Consider the following 21442-nt stretch of genomic DNA (forward strand, 5'->3'; position numbering starts at 1 on the left):
CTATTTAATAAGCACAATTTTTCTGTATTCATATTTCTCAGGCTGTAATTGATAATATACATCAATTTCCTTAACCAACTTTTGTTCTTTTGGGGAGAAGGACTGGAAGAATTAGAACAAAACAGATTTTAGAAATCTACCTATTTACATACGTAACAATGGGAAATATGAAGGCTTAGGACACTGATATACTTAACAGTACAATTTTTGTTTTTTAGCTACTGGCAGATTCCTTAATGGTGACATTTTAATTTATTAAAACTTTGAGGCACACAACCATAAATCTAAAAAATTTTAAATTAGTATTTTAAGTGTGTAGGTTACCCCAGCATAATTTTAACACAGCTACTATGAAATTAGAATATGACATTTAAAAGCAGAACTGTTAGTAAGTTTCATATTCTAGAAGAGTTTTGCTTTGAAGTTCTTAAGGAGTCAGCAAATATGTGACTAATTTTCTCATCCTCAAAAAATTCAACCAATTTTACTTTCTTACATTACTGTTCTTAAATATTATTTAATGTAAATAAAAAGCATTTTAATAGTTAACAGCTAAGATAAGGCATATTTCCAAAGGGTTCTCTTATGACATAATAAATATAAAATAAAAATTTAATATGAAATGTCTAAGGAGAGTATGTATAATGGCACAATGTTTGGGAGAGTAATTTTAGCAATATTTATGGAAATTTAAAATGTACAAATGCTTTGACCCAGCAATTTCACTGCCAGGAAGTTATTTGCAATAGTACACAATGTTTTCAAAAGCACTTCTTGTGATGACAAAAACTAAAAAAAATCTAAATGCCCATCAATTAGGGACTTCAAAGTTATGTTTCATTCTTATGATGAACTATATATCAGCATACATATATGCAAACATATCTGAATTAGGTAGGATATACAAGAAACTTACAAATAATGCTCAGATCTGCTAAGCATTACCGAGGACAGAGAGAACATTTTATTCTTTTATTTTGTAAGTGTAAAATTACACTGCTTGGATTCTGAGATGGACTCTAAGTCAGTTTTAAAACATATACAGTACTTGGAGGAACCAGATACACATTTGACATAAATTAAATATTTTAGTTTCAAAAAACACAGGGATAATGAAGTCAGAAGTTACTTAATGTTTTCTTTTCTTGAATATACCTTTAAAATGCAGTCAAATATAGGTTCACAATTAATAGTGCTCAGATTTCTTTTCTGGGACAAAGGTATTTATCAAGTTATTTTTTATTAATTCAGAGGTGGATCAAAGACCTAAATAAAAGAGAAAGCTAAAACTATAAAGCTCTCAGAAGAAAACAAAAGAATAAATCAGTGTGACCTTAGACTAGCCAATGGTTTATTAGCTATGACACCAAATGTGCAAATAACAAAAGAAATCAAATTTTATAAAAATTAATGTTGTGCCTCAAAGGTCATCATCAAAGTGAAGACAACAACCCAAAGAATGTGAGATATTTTCAAATAATGCATATAATAAGGGCCTTTTATCTAGAAAATAAAGAATTTTACAAAGAACTTTTATTCAATAATAAAATGGCAACAATTTTTAAATGGGGTGAAGGATCTAAATAGAAAATTTTCCAAAGAAAATACACAAATGGACAAGAACACATGAAAAGATGTTCAACATCATTAGCCATCAGGAGATGCATATCGGTACCAATGATGAGGTATCACTCCATGTCCACTAGGATGGCTATAATAAAAGAGGTAATTTCAAGTGTTGGGGAAGATGCAGAAATTGGAACCTTCATACACCGCTGGTGGAATGTAAAATGGTGTAGTGCAGCCACTTTGGAAAAGTCTGGCAGTTTCTCAAAAGGTTAAACATAAAGTTACCACACCAACAATACCACTCCTAGGTATATTCCGAGAGATGAAAAAATTACGTTCACATGGGAACTTGTGCATAAGTTTCATAGCAGCATTATTCAAAATAGCCAAAAAGTAGAGACAACAGAAATATTCATCAACTGATGACGGAATAAAAAACATTCATACACAACTGAGTATTATTTGGCAATAAAAAGGGATACAGTACTTCTATGTGATAAAACAGGTGAAACTTGAAAACATTTTGCCAAGTGAAAAAAAGCCGGTTAGAAAAAGGCCATATATTACATGATTCCATTTATATGAAATGTTTAGAACAGGCAAGTCCAGGGACAGAGAAGGTAGATTTGTGGTTGCCAAGCGCTGGGGCCACTGGAGACAAATGAGAGAAGAATGCTAAAGGGTGCAGAGTTTCTTTTTGGGGTGATGAAAATGCTGCAAAATCAATTTGGCTGATGACTGCACAACTCTGTGAGTATGCTAAAAACCACTGCATTGTATACACTAAATGAGTAAATTCTATGGTATGTGAATTACATCTAATGAAGCTGTTACCAAGAAAGGACTTCTGAGACAGTTTAATAACGTTAAAGAAAAAGAGGGATTCAAACATTCCACGTGACCTTACCTTGGACACTTCCTCCTTCCCATTATTTTCTTTAATGAATACCTTTTCTAATTCAGGACTTATTCCTTCTACATTGCAGGGCACACGTGAAACAGATGATTTTGGCACGGATATATTTGACAGTGGCATAGGGACTGATCTTGATCCAGTAGCCTACAAAAAGAAGGTAAGGCGGTACCAAATTATTTGTGGTCAATCAAAACTAAAGTATACTATATCTGAAAATAGAAACTCAATGAGCAGAGTTATTTTGACCTTTCAAGTATAGTATAAATTCAGATACATATACAGAAATTCAGGAAATAAAATAAGGAAGGTAAAAATCAGAGTCAAAGATAATCCTTCATGGCAAGTGTATAGGTATAATTGTATAATGTGTACACTGTTCAGCAGAATGGCATACAGAATCTTTTACATTGTTTAATTTTTTTCATGCTGTTTTTACTGAAAAAGCATAGCTGAAATCATATAAGTTAATTCTGTCATGTGCCTCTAATGAACAGCTCTGTGTGTGTGTGTGTGTGTTTCCTGAACTGAGACAATTGCCTGCAAATATTTTTCACTTCCATTTTGCCATCATTTAAGAAAATGTTTTGGATTGCTAAGTCATGTGGCAACACCACCATATTAAGTTCAATGACATTTACTTAACTCTTAGGCTGTTTTTCAATCATTTTTTTGGAGGAATTCTCAAAAATTCATCACTTCTCACAGTTAATGTGAGAGTGCCAAAACGTGTAAGACAAGCCTTTTGGGTATGCAAGAAACTTACACAACAGAAAGGAAATAGGAAAAGTAAAGATGAACAGGTAAAAATAAAAACAACATATGATCTCTTATTCTGGTGATTAAAGTTGATATATATGCTTCATAATGGGGTGGACTGCTAATCACTGATTGACACTTGGATATTTCCCACACTCAGGGCTGTGCTCCCACCATCTGTAAATTGGAGCCCTTGGTCTCTTATTGATGCATGCGATTTTCTCCTATTAAAGTTGTAACTTCGTCATACATCTGCTACTTAACTTTATTATCACATATATTGCTTTTAGAACTTTGGTGTTTTTTCCTACTTAAATACCCTATTTTGATTTCTTTTTGTGTATGATGTGAAGTAGTATTTTTTCCCCCACATAGTAATCAAACTGTCCCAACATTTCTTTATGGAGTCTATATTTTATTTCCTAGAGCTGTTAGCTGATAAAGAGCTCCACTTTAATTGTTGTAATTTTATAGTACATTTTGGTATCTTGTAGCCAAAGGAAAGCCATTGCTATTAATTGCCATTATTTTTCCATACGACCCTTGAAAACAATTTTTCACGTAATAAAACAATTCCTTTTAAATTTTCATTGGAACTCAGTTTATACATTAATTTTGGGGAAATTACTAGTTAAAAATATTAACTTTTCTCATGCATGAATGTGCTAAGGCTTCCCATATATATCTCTATTTCACATTTCATAACCTCAATAAAGTCTTATAGTTTTTGCATATTTCTTTTAGGTTCAACTTTAGATATTTTATAAATTTCATTATTTATACTAACATGTTATCATCGGTTGTGACATAATAAAAATACATATTTGGTTTCTGCCCCTAGTTCCTGACACCAAGTTCCTAAAATTCTTGCAATTTCCTGAGTGACGGGGGGGCTAGTAGCATCTTTTGTTCCCGTACTTGTGTTTTGGCCCCGGACCCTGACACAGAGCTCCTAAACCCCTTGGGATTTCCCGGTTGATAAGAGCAAGAATCTTTTGTTCTCATGAGGCGACTCCTGATTGGCTGTTGAATACCTTCAGACTGGCGGCTAATCACCAGAAACACCAAGCCACGATTTGAAGGAAGCTTGGATCTCTCAGCCTCACTCCCCATCCTCTGGGGGAGGGGAAAGGGGCTGGTGACTGAGCTAACAGTGGATCATGCATATGTGATGAAACCTTCATAAAAATTCCTCAAGTACAGGTTCAGAGACCTTCTAGGTTGGTGAACACATATGCATGTCCATGTACTGACGGAGTGGCGCACCCCAACTCCATGGGGACCTAAGTTCCTGCACTTGGGACCCTTCCAGACCTTGTCCCATGTTCCTCTTCATCTAGTTGTTCATTTGTATCCAAAAAAGGCAATAAATGTGTTTCCTTGAGTTCTGTGAGCCATTACAGGAAATTATTGACCTGAAGAAGTGGTTGTGGGAATCCCTTCTTTATAGCCAGCTGAACAGAAGTACAGATGGCAACCTGGGACTTGCAACTGGCACCCGCAGTTCGGGGCAGTCCTATGGGCCTGAGGCCTCAGGCTGCGAGGGCTGTGCTATCTCCAGGTAGTTAGTGTCACAGTTTAATTGTGGAACATTCAGTTTGTATTTGGAGAGTTGCAGAACTGGCTGTTGTGAAAAAAATCTCCCACACATTTGGTGTCAGAGGGGGTACAGCAGTTTACATTTACTGGTATAAGAGAAAATCACTGATTTTTATATATTTATATTTTACCTAATCTCAGTAAGTTCTCATTTTTTTATTATGAAAAACTATAATCATAAACATAATTAAACAGAAGAGTATAATGAATCATCAGGTGCACATCGTCCAGCCTCAAAAATTATCAACATTTGTCAATCTTGTTTTATCTAAACATCCATTTTCTCCCATCCTTGGAGTATTTTAAAGAACATTCTAGACTTCACATTTCACCTACAAACAGTTCAGTATGTATAGCAAAAGATAATTATTTTTATATATAACCACAATGCCAAAAAGTTCTATGTAAATTGGGAACAAGCATATAAGTTTTTCATGTCAAGTCAACAACAGATCTACTATAAATACATTGGGGTTTTAAAGAAAAGATGCTTGAAATGAAATAAGAAAAATATATTAGTTCTATCAGATTAAAAAGAAAAAGGAAGGCATATGTGAAATTTCACTTGGAATGTCTGAGGCCCGCTTGCCAACTGCATGTTTAACAGCTCTGATGAAGGATAAATGGCACATAATAAAACCCTCCCTCTTTAAGGATGCCTCCCATTAAGCTTTGTAAATATACACGGCTATCCAATTATGAGGATAATCACATTTTAGAACCTTCCATCATTCTGAAAAATTTCCTAGGGTATCTCTATAGTCAGTTCCTATCCCTAATACTTTTTGTCTCCATAATTTCGCCTTTTTGAGAATATAATATAACAAATCATACAGTATGCAGTCTTTTGCTCCTCACTTCTTTCACTTAGCATGTTTTTGAGATTTAACCATGTAAGCATCAGTAGATCTTTCCTTCTTACCGCTATATAGTATTACATTGTACAGATGGATGAAATGTTGTTTATCCATTCACTAGTTGATGGACACTTGTTTCCGTTTTTTGACTCATGAATAATGCCTCCATGAACACTGATGTACAAGTATTTGTGTAGACATGTGTGTTTATTTTTCACAGACAGATACCAAAGAGTGGAACTGCTAGGCTGTATGGTCAGTGTATGTTAACTTTTGAAGAAAATGCCAAACTGTCTTCTAAAGTGGGAGTGGCATTCTGTGCTTCCCACCAGCAAAGTGTTGCTATTCTAGTTGTTCCACATCTTCATCAACACTTGGTATTGTCACTATATTCCATTTTAGCTATCCTATCATTAGTTTTAATAGTTCAGTACATTCACTTGGATTGTCTAAGCATACAACCATCTCACATGCAAATAGTGCTAACAATTCTTTTCTTACTGCTGTCTATTATTACTAGCAAATAATAGACATCTATGACTTAGTTTTTATTGTAACAGAAATGCTTCCAATATTTTATTAGTAGGATCTTACTACATGTGCAGTTGGTCACATTAGGATGTATCCTATTTTTAAATTTTTTTAACCTCACTAGAGGACAATTTTTCATTGTTTTTAGAGAAAGAGGAAGGGAGAGAGAAATATTGATGTGAGAGAGAAACATCAATCTGTTGCCTCTCATACATATTCAGACCAGGGATCGAACCCACAACTTTTATTTTTTTTCTTTTTGTACATGGAACAATGCTCCCACCTGGCCAGCGTACTACTGAGTTTTTATTAAGAGTTTTTTTGGCATCTAGTTTGACTTTCTAATGCAATGAGTTAACATAGTACATTTCCTAATATCGACTCATCCTTATAATTGTGAAACAAACCCTAATTGGACTTGTTTTCATACACCACCTGGGATTCTTCTGCCATACTATTGTATTTTATTTACTAAAATTGACATAAATATTTGTAAAGTAATTTGGTCTAGATCAGCCTTTCCCAAATTTTGTTCCATGGGATATGTTAGTATACGTTCCTGGGGGAAAAAGTATAGAACTGCAATCCTTAATATCTTCATATGCAAAATAGGAGTAAACTATATAAAGAGATACAGAGATAGATGGGTTAAGATTCTATTAGGAAGATTAAATGAGAAAATGTCCATAGTTGCTTAATAAGTAAATGAGCTAGGATTTCAGCCCAGGCCAGTACTAATCATCCTTGAGACCACTATACTCCACTATATCTGTTATTAAAAGAAGATTAGGCATATGGTTGAAAACAAAAAACAAAAAACTTCTTACACGATTTAAACAGTAGTAACTTAGTAGAGTTAGGGATTTATATTATTAATTTTTTAAATCCTAAAATGATAGCTTCTCCTTGTATAATGAACGCTTTAAAAGGAATTATTCAAATCAAGAAGTCAGCCTACCTGAGTGTGATTGATGGCTATATGGTTGCCATGGAGAGGTGACTGACGCTCTTTTTCCTTGCTGTGCCGACCACTCTGTTTACTACGTTGCAGCTGCTGCCTCAGTTTGGCAATCTGCTTTGGAGAGAGGGACAGAGAAGCAAAAAGAGAACAGAAGTGATTACCAATTTTTAAGTACTTATTTATTTCATTTTTGGATATTAATAGGTAAATTTTTTTCTCACAGGTTTCAAAGAAGAGATTACTGTTTCAGTATAATGATTTATTCTCCCAAGTTTTTATAATTAAGACTATTAAAAATAAGAAAGAAATGTGTGCTACAAATATGCCACTTGTACAATTTAAATAATGTTGGTAAAGACACAGGCTAAACTTCCCCAGATTATTTCAGATTTTACCTTTGTAACACCAGAAATATCTTCCTCTTTAACCACTTTTTATAAGGTGAAAAACTAGTATTCCTTATGCCTGCTGATTAAAGTCAAACCCAATCTCTTAATATAGGGACATTAGTTTTTAAGTTCTGGTCTTATATAAACAAACTTGATCTCCTTTATCAATTACTAAATACCTTAAAATTGTAAATTCCATAGTGGTGTGAAAAATCAAAGCACTAATTTAGTATTAGTAATTTATTAGTACTTAATATTTTACTGTATGTTACTCTTTAGTCACAAAACTGTTATTTTTTTCCAGCTTTACTGAGATATAATTGATATAACTATTCTGTAAGTTTAAGGTGTACATGTTGAGTTGCTACATTTATATACTGCAAAATGATACCATCATAGCTAACACCTCCAATCCTTCATATAAGTACTTGTTTTTTGTAGTAAGAACATCTGAGATTTACTTTTAGCAACTTTCAATTATGTAATACAGTATTATTAATTATAATGAAAATGTTGTACATCAGATCCCTAGAACATACTCATCTTATCACTGAAAGTGTACCCTTTGACCAACCCCCAGTTTCTGTACCCTCCAGCCTCTGGTAATCACCACTCTGCTCTCTGTTTCTATGAGTTCTGGCTTTTTTTGGTCCCACATACACTTGATACCATACAGTATTTGTCTTTCTCTATCAGACTTATTTCACTTAACATAATGCCCTCAAGGTTCATCCGTGTTGTTGCAAATCGTAGGGTTTCCTTCCTTCTCATGGCTGAATAATATTCCGTTGTACATATACCATATCTTCTTTATCCATTCAGTCACTGACAGACACTTGGCTATAATCAAACAACTTTTAAAAACAAATATAACTTAGGGTTTATTCTCCTAAATGGAGTGGTAACACTTCCAGGCTTAAAAGTCATTTACTACAATATCGCTTGGAATTCATTAAACTACAAACATATTTTAGATAAAGTATAATCTGCTTAAAATGTGCTAGACCAAGAATAAAATATTCCTGAGCATTTTAAAGGGTGTTATTAGCAATCTGAGGAAAGTTACTGAATATTGGTATTATTTGTAGAAAGGATTACATCAATGAACAGTTATTCCTTGATAAACCATTTTGATGTTACCTGCTAGGCAACGTGTAAATACAAAGTAAAGTATATAAAATATATTGATTTTTCTCAAAGACATAAAGCAAAAATACAATGTATTTTACTATTAGCTAAATACTTACCTTGAAGAACCATGGCAATAAAAAGTAAAATAGACAGTGGTTATTGAAGCTTAAGGGAAAAAGTATATTGTTGCCTGGAAAATTTATTTTTACCTGTGACAAACAGAAGAGAAACAGCATGGAAGGAAATAAAGAACCTAAACAAAGGAATAATTTATATCCTTCATTTTATATTGAGATCCATTAATTTTTTTAGTTTTTTAAAGCTCTTTGTAGCTTATGGACCTCTCATACAACATCTTTGCAAAGATATACCAATAAGATTATCTATGGCATTATTTGTGTTCCTTGTGCTGTTGTAATGACATAACTTTTTTCTAAAGACCATTAATTTTCATGAGAAAAGGTATCAAAATTACAGGTAATTATAAATCAAGACAGATTATTCCCTATGATAAAAGTAAATAGAATTTCAAATTGTACAAGTCATTTAATTAGGATAGAAATATAAAATTAAGTGTTTTCTGAGTATTAATGATGTTTCCTGGTATTTTGAAACCAGCAAGAACTTGTACATGTATAGAAGAGCCCATAATGCTTAGAGACAAACCAAGGCAATTTGTACTTTTTCATTAAAAAAAAATCTTTGAAAATAGGCAAACAAAAATAAAGGCTTTTAAAACATCAGAATAAGCCAGAAAACTGTTCTAAACAGCTTTAACAAGCCCCTGAAAACAAAATGTATGTATGTGTATCTATCATGATACACACCTTGCTTTGCAGGAATACAAATTTAAATTATGCAACCTTATAGTTTTTGCACAATACTGTTCATCTTTGGACCATAATATAGTTATGCTCTTGTTTACAATTCAGTAGAGATTAGGGTAAAAGCTCATCCTCATTCACATATATACACATATGCAGAGAACACAAATTTTTTGTCAAGAACTGTGTGAAATGAAAGCAAGACTCCATACACGCTCCTTTGCTTCAGAGTACAGGAGGTTCCTGTGATTTTTACTCCCTGTTTGGAAGAGGGGCAGACCTACATAACAAAACTGCAAATGATCTCACCTTCCACAGCTTTTACTTAGAATGTCTCTTTTCTTTTCCCTTTGACGCTCAAGACCCCATTGCCTGACAAAGCCACCTTTTCTCCCTCACCTTAGCGCCAGGGGAGAGTGGACACAAAAGTGTCCTCTGGGAGGAAAGTGCAGAAGGAAACTGTAACCCTCCCCCCTCACTCTTCCTCCTCATGCACAGCTCTGTTCCTCTGCCTAAGACAGCCTCCCTAAAGCCCATTCCACTGCATCGCACAGAAGCTCTTGGGCCTCATCTCGGTGGGCCTACCCACCCAGGGTACTATGATGAAATGACTGCACAACTTTCCTTTACAAAGGGAACACTGAGTTATACTGATTGGATTTCTTAAACTAAACTACAGATGAATCTTATTATGTGTTTCAAAATATTCATGTAAAATAAGGCAGACAAAGAAAGACAAATACTGTATGATCTCACTTATATATGCAATCTAGGAAAAAAACACTTCTAGAAACAGAGAGCAGACTGGTGGTTGCCAGAGGGGGGCAGGAAATGGGTGAAGGTGGTCAAAGGGTACAAACTTCCAGTTGTAAAATGAGTAATTTCTGTAATTAACAATTCTATATGGTGCATTGCAAAGTTGCTAAAAGAATAGATCTTAAAAGTTCTCACTATACATTAAAAAACAACAACTACTATGCAATGGTATGGATGTGTTAACTAACCTTATTGTGGTGATGATTTTGGAGTATATACCTACATCAAATGATTACATTGTATACCTTAAACTTATACAATCTTATATTCAATTATATCTTAATAAAGCTTAAAGAAAAAAAAATTAAAGGAGGAGAGATGAGCTCTCTTTAAATGTGAAATGGGTCCCAAGCACATGAGCTGCCAAGTTTTAAAAAGGGAATAAGTGATCCTGCATCACAAAGAAGAAATAATTGTACACAGAGGAATTAGCATAAATACTCACAAAGAAATGACTAAATTATTTGTGGACTCAAAGAAAAATCAGAGACTGGCTCCACTGAAAATCTGAGAACTAGAACACATTTTTCTGTAAATTTCTGAAAACCTGAAAGCATCACCCTTGTTTATTTGCTATTTTTGCCTTGTTGGTTTTCCCCCTATTCTTAACATTTAAAAACAAAATAAAACAAAACTAAACTCAGTCTCAAAAGACTGGTTGAGTACTTCAGCCTCTGGTACTGAAAGGGAGGGAAATGTTTCTCAGAATGAATTCTATTCCACTGTAGGCCAGGGAAATGGGATATCTTAAAGGGTAGCAGCAGGAAGGGAGGCAGGATCCCAGGGCTTTTGGAAGGAAAAAAAAGAAAGAGAAATAGCTTAAAACAAGGAGGAGGGCACTTTGCCATTTGCTTTTATGTGAATCATCTCGTTCAATGTTCAATAAAAGCATATGAGATAGGTACTATTATTATCCCCATCATACGGGTGAGGAAACACAGGTAGGAAGGCATACGCATGAAGAGACATGCATCCGGAAGGAGCACATGCCTGTGCAAGCTTGCCCAAGCGCAGACGCGCACAAACCTTCTATCCCAGGAACGGACAGCCATGCTCCCACACACAAGTCCATCCCCACAGATATGGCAGGGACAGTTTCAACATAGACATGTTAACAGTACCAACTAACATTTAAAATACACTCTAGTTCACAAACTCACTTTATCCCACAGATTTATTATATCTCACTTACAGACATAGGAAACACCTCCAAAAAAATAAAGTACCTTTTGCAACATAACACAGCTAGTAAATGGCAGGTTCAGTCCTTTAGTTTTTAATTCATAACCTCTTTCAATTATCTACCAACACTACTGACAGTAATACTAGGTTAATGTTCAACTGTAGTAACTAACTAGTCACTAGCTATTGGCTCATAATTTCAACCACTTCTCAAAGTAACTTCCTTTCTTAATGTTGGAGATATTGCAAGATGTGAAACTGGAATAAAGATGAACAAAAATTTGATGAAGCAATTAACTGACTATATACTAACCTACTGAGAAGTGTCTATTTTTTGATAAGCAGTTTGAACTACCTTGAAACTGTGCCCACTGGATAAACTTTAAATAATGAAAAATTATAAAACATCTTTAGAACTTAATTTGCTGTGAATTGAGACAGATACATTATTAAATATACATATTTTTAAAAAGATTTACCACATAATTCCTTTGATCTTAAAGGGATAATCAAAATTCTCCTTGAATTTTGTCTTTCAGGTCCAGAGAAAATATTGTAATTATTTTCCCCAACTATAGTATGATAAATTTTTTTTAAATGCCAAACACTAAAATATGGTGGAAGATATACTCTTAGTAAAACTATAAGGACACTATTTTTTTTTTACTTAAAAAGGGAAGTCTACATCAATGATATCTAATAATTACTTGATCAGAAGTGAGAAACATCCCTGATCATTTATTTCACTTACTCTTACAGATAGTACCACAAAAATCTTACTAATGAGAGGAGGGCTGGCATAAGGAAGCAACTCATGTTTTTTCTTTATTTCCTCTGAAGAACTTAAGAATAGTAAACCCACCTTTTAAAATGTATCTTTATAAAAGTCAGGAATAGTAAAAAGAACTTATACAACAATACCATATGTATTACTTTCATTCTCTCTGGGAATGTCACCCACTGGGATATAAAGGTTTGCTTACTGCTTACTATAAAAACAGTGGATTTCCCCAAGGTCAGTGTTTCTCTCCTGTAATGTGATCTAGCGCATGTGCAGGCATCTGTTTGAGCCCTCCCCATTACCCCCGTGTGACTTGGGGACCAAGGGAACAAATGCAAACTTGATGGACTTGAGACTTGCTGGGCTAAAGTCCACTGTCTCCAAACCAAGAGACTCATGCCTCTGCCAGCATCCATGACATAGTAAAAGACAAACTTTTTAGGCTGTAAGTAGGAAAAAAAATCAAATCCAAGACCTCAGAGGGTATATGTCCTTCTTTGCCTCAAATGAGGAGAAAGGAGTTTGTTTGTTGTTTTTTCAACCTTTACTTGAGGATATTTTTTTTCATTGCTTTCAGCAGCAGGGTTTGGGGGGCGGGGAGGAGGGGGGAGGGGGGAAGAAGGGGGAGAAAGAGAGGCAGGGGTGGGGGGAGGGGAGGGGAAGGGAGAAAAGAGAGACTTTAGTTGGCTTCTTGTACATGCCCTGATGGGGAATTGAACCTGTGGCCTTTTGGTTCACAGGATGATGCTCCAACCAACTAAGCCACACTGGCCAGGGTGAGAGAGGAGTTTTAATGGAAGAACCTGAATGACTGACATATGTTCCCCATAGATAAGGGGTCATGATGAACTGGTATCTGATACCCACTCCATATACTGAAAATGTTGAGCTAGGATAACAGAGATTTACTGTTGCATTAGATTCATCCTAAGCTCCCAGACATTAACTAGACAAAAAAAATATGTGAGTTTCCCAGGAACTATTTGCGATATTTGAGTGTTAGAGTCATTGTGGAGGGTTGTCTTAGGTCCTGTGCAAGAGGGCCACCTGGAAGGGTGAACGGAGCTCAACAGCTGAGAAGGTAAATTCTATCTCTAGAGTTCTAGAGGTGAAGGGGAGAATAAGAGACTCATTAACCCATAAAAGTAGAACTAAAGGTAAGAGATGTGTGGTAAGGGATCTCCAAAGAACTTGTGAAATCACAAAAGAATGTTTTAAAAATCTGTCAAGTCCCGGGAACGTAAAGGCATCTTATAACAGTACCAGTCAAGTAGGAACATTTCTATTCCCCTTACCTTTCCCTCTCTCCCCCTCGCGCCACCTCCAGAGGGGTCGGGAACAGTAGCTATGGAGTTAGGAAGGAGGTGAGCAAGAAACAGAAAAGGAGCTTCCAGGATCCCTTCACCCATGAAGTCACCCAGCTGTAGCAGGCCCTAGTTGGGAGAAGAAGAGTAGCTATAACCATGGAAGAAGATAGAACCTTCAACTATGTAAGGGACTGGAAAGCATGCTCACTTGAAAGAACCACAAGAGTATAAGAATGATCAGCTTCTCGTTTTATACCATGGACAGGAGACAAACTTCTCTCACTGAATAAGGACAGTGGGAGTTAATATAAAATTCTTTTCTGATTAGTCCTTAACGTCTGAGTTGCTTTTCCTAATGTGTAATTAAGCTCTTTAAGAAGTAGATTGTTATCTACTGTTTCTTTTGAAATTCAAGGTGTTTTACACAATCCTTAGCATATAGTCTTATTCATCTGATATTATACCAGGAATAAATGCAGTGCTATTAACGGTTGATAATGTGTGCTAAAAAATCTTAAAAGTTTAATTTAGCTTTATTCTTTTACGACTGTTAAAGGTGTAGAAATCAAGTACCATAAAAAGTGACAAGAATTAATTAAATCTTTATCATTTACTTAGCAGACTTCTTAAACTATAGGTATGCTGTATAAATAAATTTAAATTGTGCTATATAAACAGGGAACCACATATCTAACCAATGGAAAAGTACATGTGTACTTTTTTTAGTTTGTAAAATCTAATTAAAGGTTGGGTCAACAACTCTTCAGTAAACATAATCTGAAGAAAAGTCATCTTTTCAAAAAGGAAAATGATGCCTCACTTGAACTCATTTCCTCAACACAGACACAAACCACAACTTCACTGCATACAGGCATCAACCATAGTTTGTGATAAATGTATCATCAATACTCTGCCATTTCTCTGTAGGTAATCTGCCTTTTTTCTGAATTGCAAGTGTGTTTGTGTATATGTTTGTCCTCGATCTACAATTCCATTACACTAACCTAAGGGTCAGAATTTTTTCACTGTCCTGTTTTCCCTCCTTGGAACTGGCGGGCTTTTTCAATATAAAGATAGATATGGCTCTTCAAATCTAGCAAACATTCATCCTTAAAATAATTTCTCTTCCCAGATGCTTACTAGACTTACTTTCTAGAACTCGTAACGTGATCTATTTCCCATGTTTCTTAACTTCTTTTTCATGTTTAAACCTCTGTATCATTTTGTCTATATTCTAGACGATTTGCCCATCTTGACTTTCAATTCTCAGCTGAGTCTTTTGATTCACTAATTCTCTCTTCTGTTATGTCAGTATAATTTACCACAGAGTTTTTTATTTCACCAACTTTTGTTAGTTACCAAATTTTGTTAGTTATCAGGATCTTTATCATTCTGCCTGTTCTTATTTATTCTTATACTCATTGCAACTTACTATTTAATTTGAAATTCTAAACATTCTTATTTTTAAGTTTTTTGGGGGGACTGTGTTCTGATTTCCCCAGATGTGATTCTACTTAAAGTATCTGCTGTCTTTTATGGCAACAGGCTTCCTTACATTCCTTAAAATACCTGTTTGCAAGCTCACTTCATGTGGGATTTGTACCCTTTGTGAGCTCTTTCCTGCCATGGCTGCTCGGATGAGCCCTCTGGAGCAACACAGCGCCAGCACAGGTATTAATTACATTAGAATGACTGGGGCTTTGGTCCCACATGGGTAGAACTCTGCTGCAGATGCACCCCTCCCCACATAAAACATATGATTACTATTTCCTTTTTTGCATAACTGTCTCTTTGGCCCATAGGAAAACACCAACAGTGTCACATAAAGTTCTTTCAGGTCCAGATTTACTGCCTAGAAACGTAGTACCCAGTTTATGCAGACGGCCCAGTTCCAAATACCCGCCATTTGCAAGACACATCTGACACTCTTAAAATGTGTTGGAATCTACACTCTCTTAAATTTGGTTTAAAGTCCTCCTTTAAGCCCCAGCCAACATGACACGGGTTCCTGTGAGCCAGACAGCATCAACATCCACTCACCAGCAAAGATTCCCTTTCTATTCAGGTCCTGCATGGGTCTTCCTTGATGCAGATGTACCCAGAACACAGGGCCTGGCACCTGCTTGAGTGTGGTTCGTAGAGTAATAATATGGGTGTAATAATTTCTGGTTTTAATTTGAACATTTCACCTAAAATGTCATATGGTGTGATTGTGTGTGATACTGCTATGTTACAGAATTACATGCTTTTGATTTTGTAAAAAAAAGATTTTGTAATTCAAAAGGGACATTATTTGTGCTGGACGCTATATATTTACTTAATTATTTCTTTGAAAAGAGTTCACATTTTATTCTTAAAAGCTTGAAGTAAAGTGGAGGCAGATTATTCAGGTGATTTTACTGACATCTTAATCAGAAGTCCTGATGCAAAATCTGAGGGGGAGAGCATATATGTAACACAGGAAGAGCACAGCTGAATTTAATGCTATGACAAGGAAGCAGGTCAAGTTATTTTTTATATTCAAGTAGTATGCAACTATAAAATATTGATATTCAATAATAGCTTTTACTTTTCATAATTTTCTCAAATGCCAATTCTTATTTTTATTTTAGTCTTCACCCATGTACTCCTACGCTTTTTCTAGCCACAGTTATACATATCATACAGAATTTAATACCTTCATGACATATCACGGAAAACTCCAGTCTTTTATATCTATTTCTTTTTTTCATTTTTACTGAGGTATAAGTTATATTCCCTTAACGTCATTCATTGTAAGGGTAACATTCAGTAAGTTTTAATCCCTCTTCAGAGGTGTACAACAATAATCACAATGCAGTTTAAGAGCTATTTCATCACCCCCAAATCCGCTTCAGAGCCAGTCACCACTGCTGCAGCCCCGCTCCCAGCCCCATGCAACCCCTAATGGGCTTTTTTTTCCCCCTTTCTAACCTTGCCTTTTCTGGCACTTCAATATAAATGCGACCATATCATATGTAGTCTTAATCATCTGGCTTCATTCGCTTAGCAGGGATTGGCAAACTACAATCTGCAGGCCAAATCCAGCTTGCCTCTTGTTTTGTGAATAAAATTTATTGGAACATAACCACACCCACTCCCTATTGTTTATGGCTGCGTTCACACTACAACAGCAGAGCTAAGTAGTTGCAACAAAGATAATATGGCCCACCAACTTTAAAACATTTACTATCTGGCCTTTTATAGAAAAAAAATTGCTGACCCCCAATTTAGTAAAATCTTTCTGAGCTTCATTCACACTGTAGCATGTATTAGTATTCAGCATATTGTTTCTTTTTATTGCTGAATAGTATGCCATTGCATGAATGCACCACACTTTATCTATCCATTTACCTACTGATATTTTCCAGTTTTTAGTTGTTCTGAACAACTCTGCTATAAATAATAGTGTATGTGTCTCAATGTAGACATGTGTTTTCACTTTTATTATACAAATTCCTAAGAATGGAATTGCTAGGTTACATGCTAAGTTAATGATTCCACTTTTAAAGAAACTGGCTGTTTTTCCAAAGTGACTGTATCACTTTATATTCCCAAAAATGCTTGAGGGTTCCAGATTCTCTTCATTCATGCCAACGCTCGACACTGTCTTTTAAATTAAAGTCATTGTAATTGGTGTGTAGTTGTATTTCATGGTTTGATTTTGTATTTGTCTAATGACTAATGATGCTGAACATCTTTTGGTACCCATAAATCTTTGATGAAATACTTCTATTCAAGGGTCTTACCCATTTTTAAGTGGGCTGTCTTAGTATTGATTTGAGTTCCTTATATATCCTGTAAATAAGCCCTGTATCAGATATATGGTTTGCTGATATTTTTTTCTAGTCTTGGGCTTGTCTTTGCATTCTCTCAGTCATATTTTTGATCTGTAATTGTTTATTTTAATAAAGTTCAATTAACATTTTTTCTTTTATGGCCTTGTTCCTGGTGTTGTACCTAAGAATGACCCACCTAATCCCAACGTCTTCTAGAAACTTTATAATTTTCGAGCTTATATTTAGGGCTATGATCCATTTTCAGTTAATTTTTCTCTATACTAGGAGTCAAGGAGTTAAGTATTTCCCTTATATATGTATATACAGTTACCCCAGTACTACTTGTTGGAAACACTTTTTCAAGTGAATTGTGTTGGCAACTTTGTTAAAGATCAGCTGAATATAAATATGAGTTTAATCCTGGATTCACAATTTTAATCCATTTATCTATATGTCTTCCTTTATGCTACTACTTTGCCAACTTCATTAATGTACATTTATAAGAAGTATTGAAATTATACAATGTAAGTCCTCCAAATTTTTCCTTGCTTTCAAATTTATTTTGGCCATTCTAGGTCCTTCGCATTTCTACATGAATTTTATGATTACCTTGTTAATTTCTGCCAAAAAACAAAGTGTGTTGGGATTTTAATAGCAATTACAGAGAATCAATTTTGAGAGAATAACCATATTAATATTAATAATGAATGTTGTAATCCATGAACAAAGTCTTTATTTAAACCTTCTTTAATTTATCCAGCAATGTTTTGTTTTCAGTGTACAAGTCTTGAACTGTTTCATTAAAGTTATTCCTCAATCTTTTAATCATTTTTGATGCAACTGTAACAAACTATTTCCTTATCTTTTTGGATTGTTCATGTCTAGTATCTAGGCATATAGTTGATTTCTGTATATTGATCTTGTATTCTGTAATCTTGCTTGAACTTATTTATTAGTTCTTGTAATATATTTGTATACTCCCTAGGAGTTTCTACATGTAGAATCATGTTACCTGTTAATAAAGGCAGTTTTACCACTTCCTTTACAATCTGGGTATTTGGTTTATTTTTCTTCCCCAATTCCACTGACTAGAACCTTCTGTGCAATACTAAACAACAGTAGTGACAAGGTAACACTGCACATCATTTACTTCTTTCTGATCGCATGAGAAAAGCATTCTGGTTTTGATAATAAATACATTATCCTTAGGTCTTCATAAATGCCCTTTTTCAACGCAAAAACTTTTATTCCTGGTTTGCAGAGAGATTTCTTTTTTTTTCATAAATGAGTGTGAGAGAATGCTCTCTCTTACTCTACTGAGTTGGAAAAGTGCTTTTTATTATAATTAATATGGTGTATTACATTAACTGAATTTCAGATCTTAAGCCAACTTTGCAAACCTGGGACAAATCCCACTTGCTCATGGTATCTAATCGTTTTTATATGTTGCTAGATTTGGTTTGCTAGTATTTTGTTAAGGGTTTTTGCATCTATATTCAAAAAAGATATTGCTCTGCCATTTTATTTTCTTGAGATGTCTTTGCCTGCCTTTGAAATCAGGTTACTATGGCCTAATAAAATAAATTGGGAAATGTTCCCTTCTCTTCTATTTTCTGAAATAGTTTGTGAAGGATTAATATTATTTCTTCTTTAAATATTTAGTACTTACCAAATGTGATACTAGCACTTTCTTTGTGGACAGATTTTTAATTCCTCAATTTTTTTTTTTTTTTACTTGTTACAAGTCTATTCATATTTTCTAGCCATTCTTAAATTGGTTTAGGTAATTATCTCTTTTTAATAATTTGTGTCTGTCTAGGAATTCATCATCCATTTCATCTTAGTTTCTAAACTGATGACATAATTGATCATAATATCCCTTTATAATACTTTTAAGTTCCGTAAGGTTACCAGTAATGTCACTCCTTTCACTGCTGATTTTAGTAATCTGTATCTTTTTTTTTCTTGATCAGTTTATAGTTAAATGTTTGTCAATTTTGTTGACTTTTTCAAAGAACCAACTTTTAGTTTCACTGATTTTATTCTTACTATTTTTCCACTGGTTTCTGCTACATTCTTTCTTATCTCCCTGTTTGCTTTTGGTCTGGTTTGCATTTTTTTCCTAGCTTTTTAAGATGAAAATTTAGGTACCAATTTGATATTTAAAGGTATAAATTTTCCTTGAAGTGCTGCTTTAGCCACACAAGATATAAATTATCTTTTTGTTTTCGTTCATTTATTTTAAAATTTCCCTTGGGTTATTAGAAAAGTATTGTTTAATTGACAAGTATTTGGGGTTTTCTAAGAATTCTTTCTGTTACAGAATTTCAACTTTTTGTAATATGTGGAGACTTGCTTTATGGCCCAGTATATGGTCTAACATAGCGAACGTTTCACACATTTGAAAAGAATATATATCCTGCAGTCACTGTGTAGACTGTACATGTCAGGTGAAGTTAATTGATAATGTTGAAGTCTTCTATTTCCTTGCTGATTTTGTTTAGTTAGTTGTTCTAGCAAGTAATTAGAAGGAGGTGTTGAAATATCCAATTATTATTGTAGAAACTGTATTTCTCCTTTGACAGTCTTGCTTCATGCATTTTGGGACAGTTGTTAGGTGTATACACGATTTACGATTACTATTTTTTCCTGATGTATTGACTTTTTAATCATTATAAACTGCATCAACCTGGCCAGTGTGGCTCAATTGGCTGGAGTGTCATGTTGTAAACTGAAGGTCACGGGTTTGATTCCTGGTCAGGGCACACGTCTGGGTTGCAGGTTCGCTTCCAGTCAGGGTGCGCACAAAGCAACGAATCCATGTTTCTCTCTTGCAACCATGTCTCTCTCCCTTTCTCTCTCCCTCCCTTCCCCCTCGTCTAAAATCAGTAAGCATGGTCAGGAGTGAGGATTAAAAAAAAAAGTCTCTATTTGTCCTTGGTAATACTTCTTGTTAAAATCTATTTTGTCTGGTAAGCTTTCTTGTAACTGTTTTCATTGTGTATCTTTTCCCATGTTTTTACTTGCAACTTATTTGTGTCATATGTGTGGCATAGTTTGTTTTCCTCCTTGGGATCTGCTGGGCCTCTCAAATCCATAGAATGCTTTTTTTTACCAAATCTAAAAAGTTTCCTGCCATTATTTCTTCAAATATTTTTTATCTTCTTTTCCTTCTCTCCCAGGTCTCCCATAATGTCTATGTGTATGTACTTAATGTTTTCTCACAGGTCTTTGAGGGTTTTTTAATTTTTCTTCAATCTTTTTCTTTCTGGCATCAGGGTGTTTAAATTCTATTGACATATATTCAAACTTATAGATTCTTCTGCCATCTCAACTCTGCTATTAAGCCTATTTAGTGAATTTGTAATTGTACTGTTATATATTTTTTACCTCTAGAGTTTTTGTTTGTATCTTTTTAATAATAACTATCTCTTTGTGAAAACTATTCACTAAGTCACTGTCATCCTACTTCCCTTTAATGATTTAAAAAGGGTTTCCTCCTTTGAACACAGTTATAATAGTTATTTTGATGTTTTGTCTGCTAAATCCAGCATGGAGACACAATTCCTATTACTGCCTTTTTTTTTTTTTTTTTAAAGTATGGGTTATACTTTCATGTTTCTTTGTATGTCTCTAAATTTTTTGTTGAATATCAGATGTTTTAGATAATATATTGTAGCAACTCTACATTCTGATTTTCTCTCTGAGTTGTTGTTGTCTTCTCTGTTTGTGTTTTAGTAACCCGATGGACTAAAATACTGTTTTTCCAATAATGTGTGGTCACAGATGTTTCTACTCCATTATTTTCCCCTTGTTTTTCCTTGTAAGTCTGGCTTTTTAAGACCTTTCCAAGCTTGTCTCCAATGTTCACCTTATGGTTCAGCCAAAGACTGATTGAGATGTTTTCAAACATCTCAGCCCAGTAAGGTTTCCACTCCCAGGATGGGATTTGTTTATAGAATGAGTAGAGCATTTGAAGACCGAGCCTTTTACAAGTTGGCCACAGATTTTATTATCATTAAGTCT

General features: G+C 34.6%; 1 protein-coding gene across 2 annotated transcripts in view; it reads right to left on the minus strand.

Annotated features, from left to right (window-relative positions):
* GLCCI1 (glucocorticoid induced 1) overlaps positions 1–21442 on the minus strand; it is a 95215-nt gene that overhangs the window by 21314 nt on the left and 52459 nt on the right. The window contains exons 4-6 of one of the 2 annotated variants that reach the window (XM_054564088.1): positions 13608–13745; positions 7187–7303; positions 2477–2629 (exon numbers count right to left, since the gene is read on the minus strand). In XM_054564088.1, the coding sequence (XP_054420063.1) occupies positions 2477–2629; positions 7187–7303; positions 13608–13745 (408 nt within the window). The remainder of the gene's footprint in view (positions 1–2476; positions 2630–7186; positions 7304–13607; positions 13746–21442) is intronic. The other variant, XM_054564089.1, reaches the window with a different exon arrangement.

This window comes from Pteronotus mesoamericanus, unplaced genomic scaffold (genome assembly GCF_021234165.1).
Source record: "Pteronotus mesoamericanus isolate MK-2021 breed Mesoamerican mustached bat unplaced genomic scaffold, CSHL_Meso_final scaffold_85, whole genome shotgun sequence".
Lineage (NCBI taxonomy): Eukaryota > Metazoa > Chordata > Mammalia > Chiroptera > Mormoopidae > Pteronotus > Pteronotus mesoamericanus.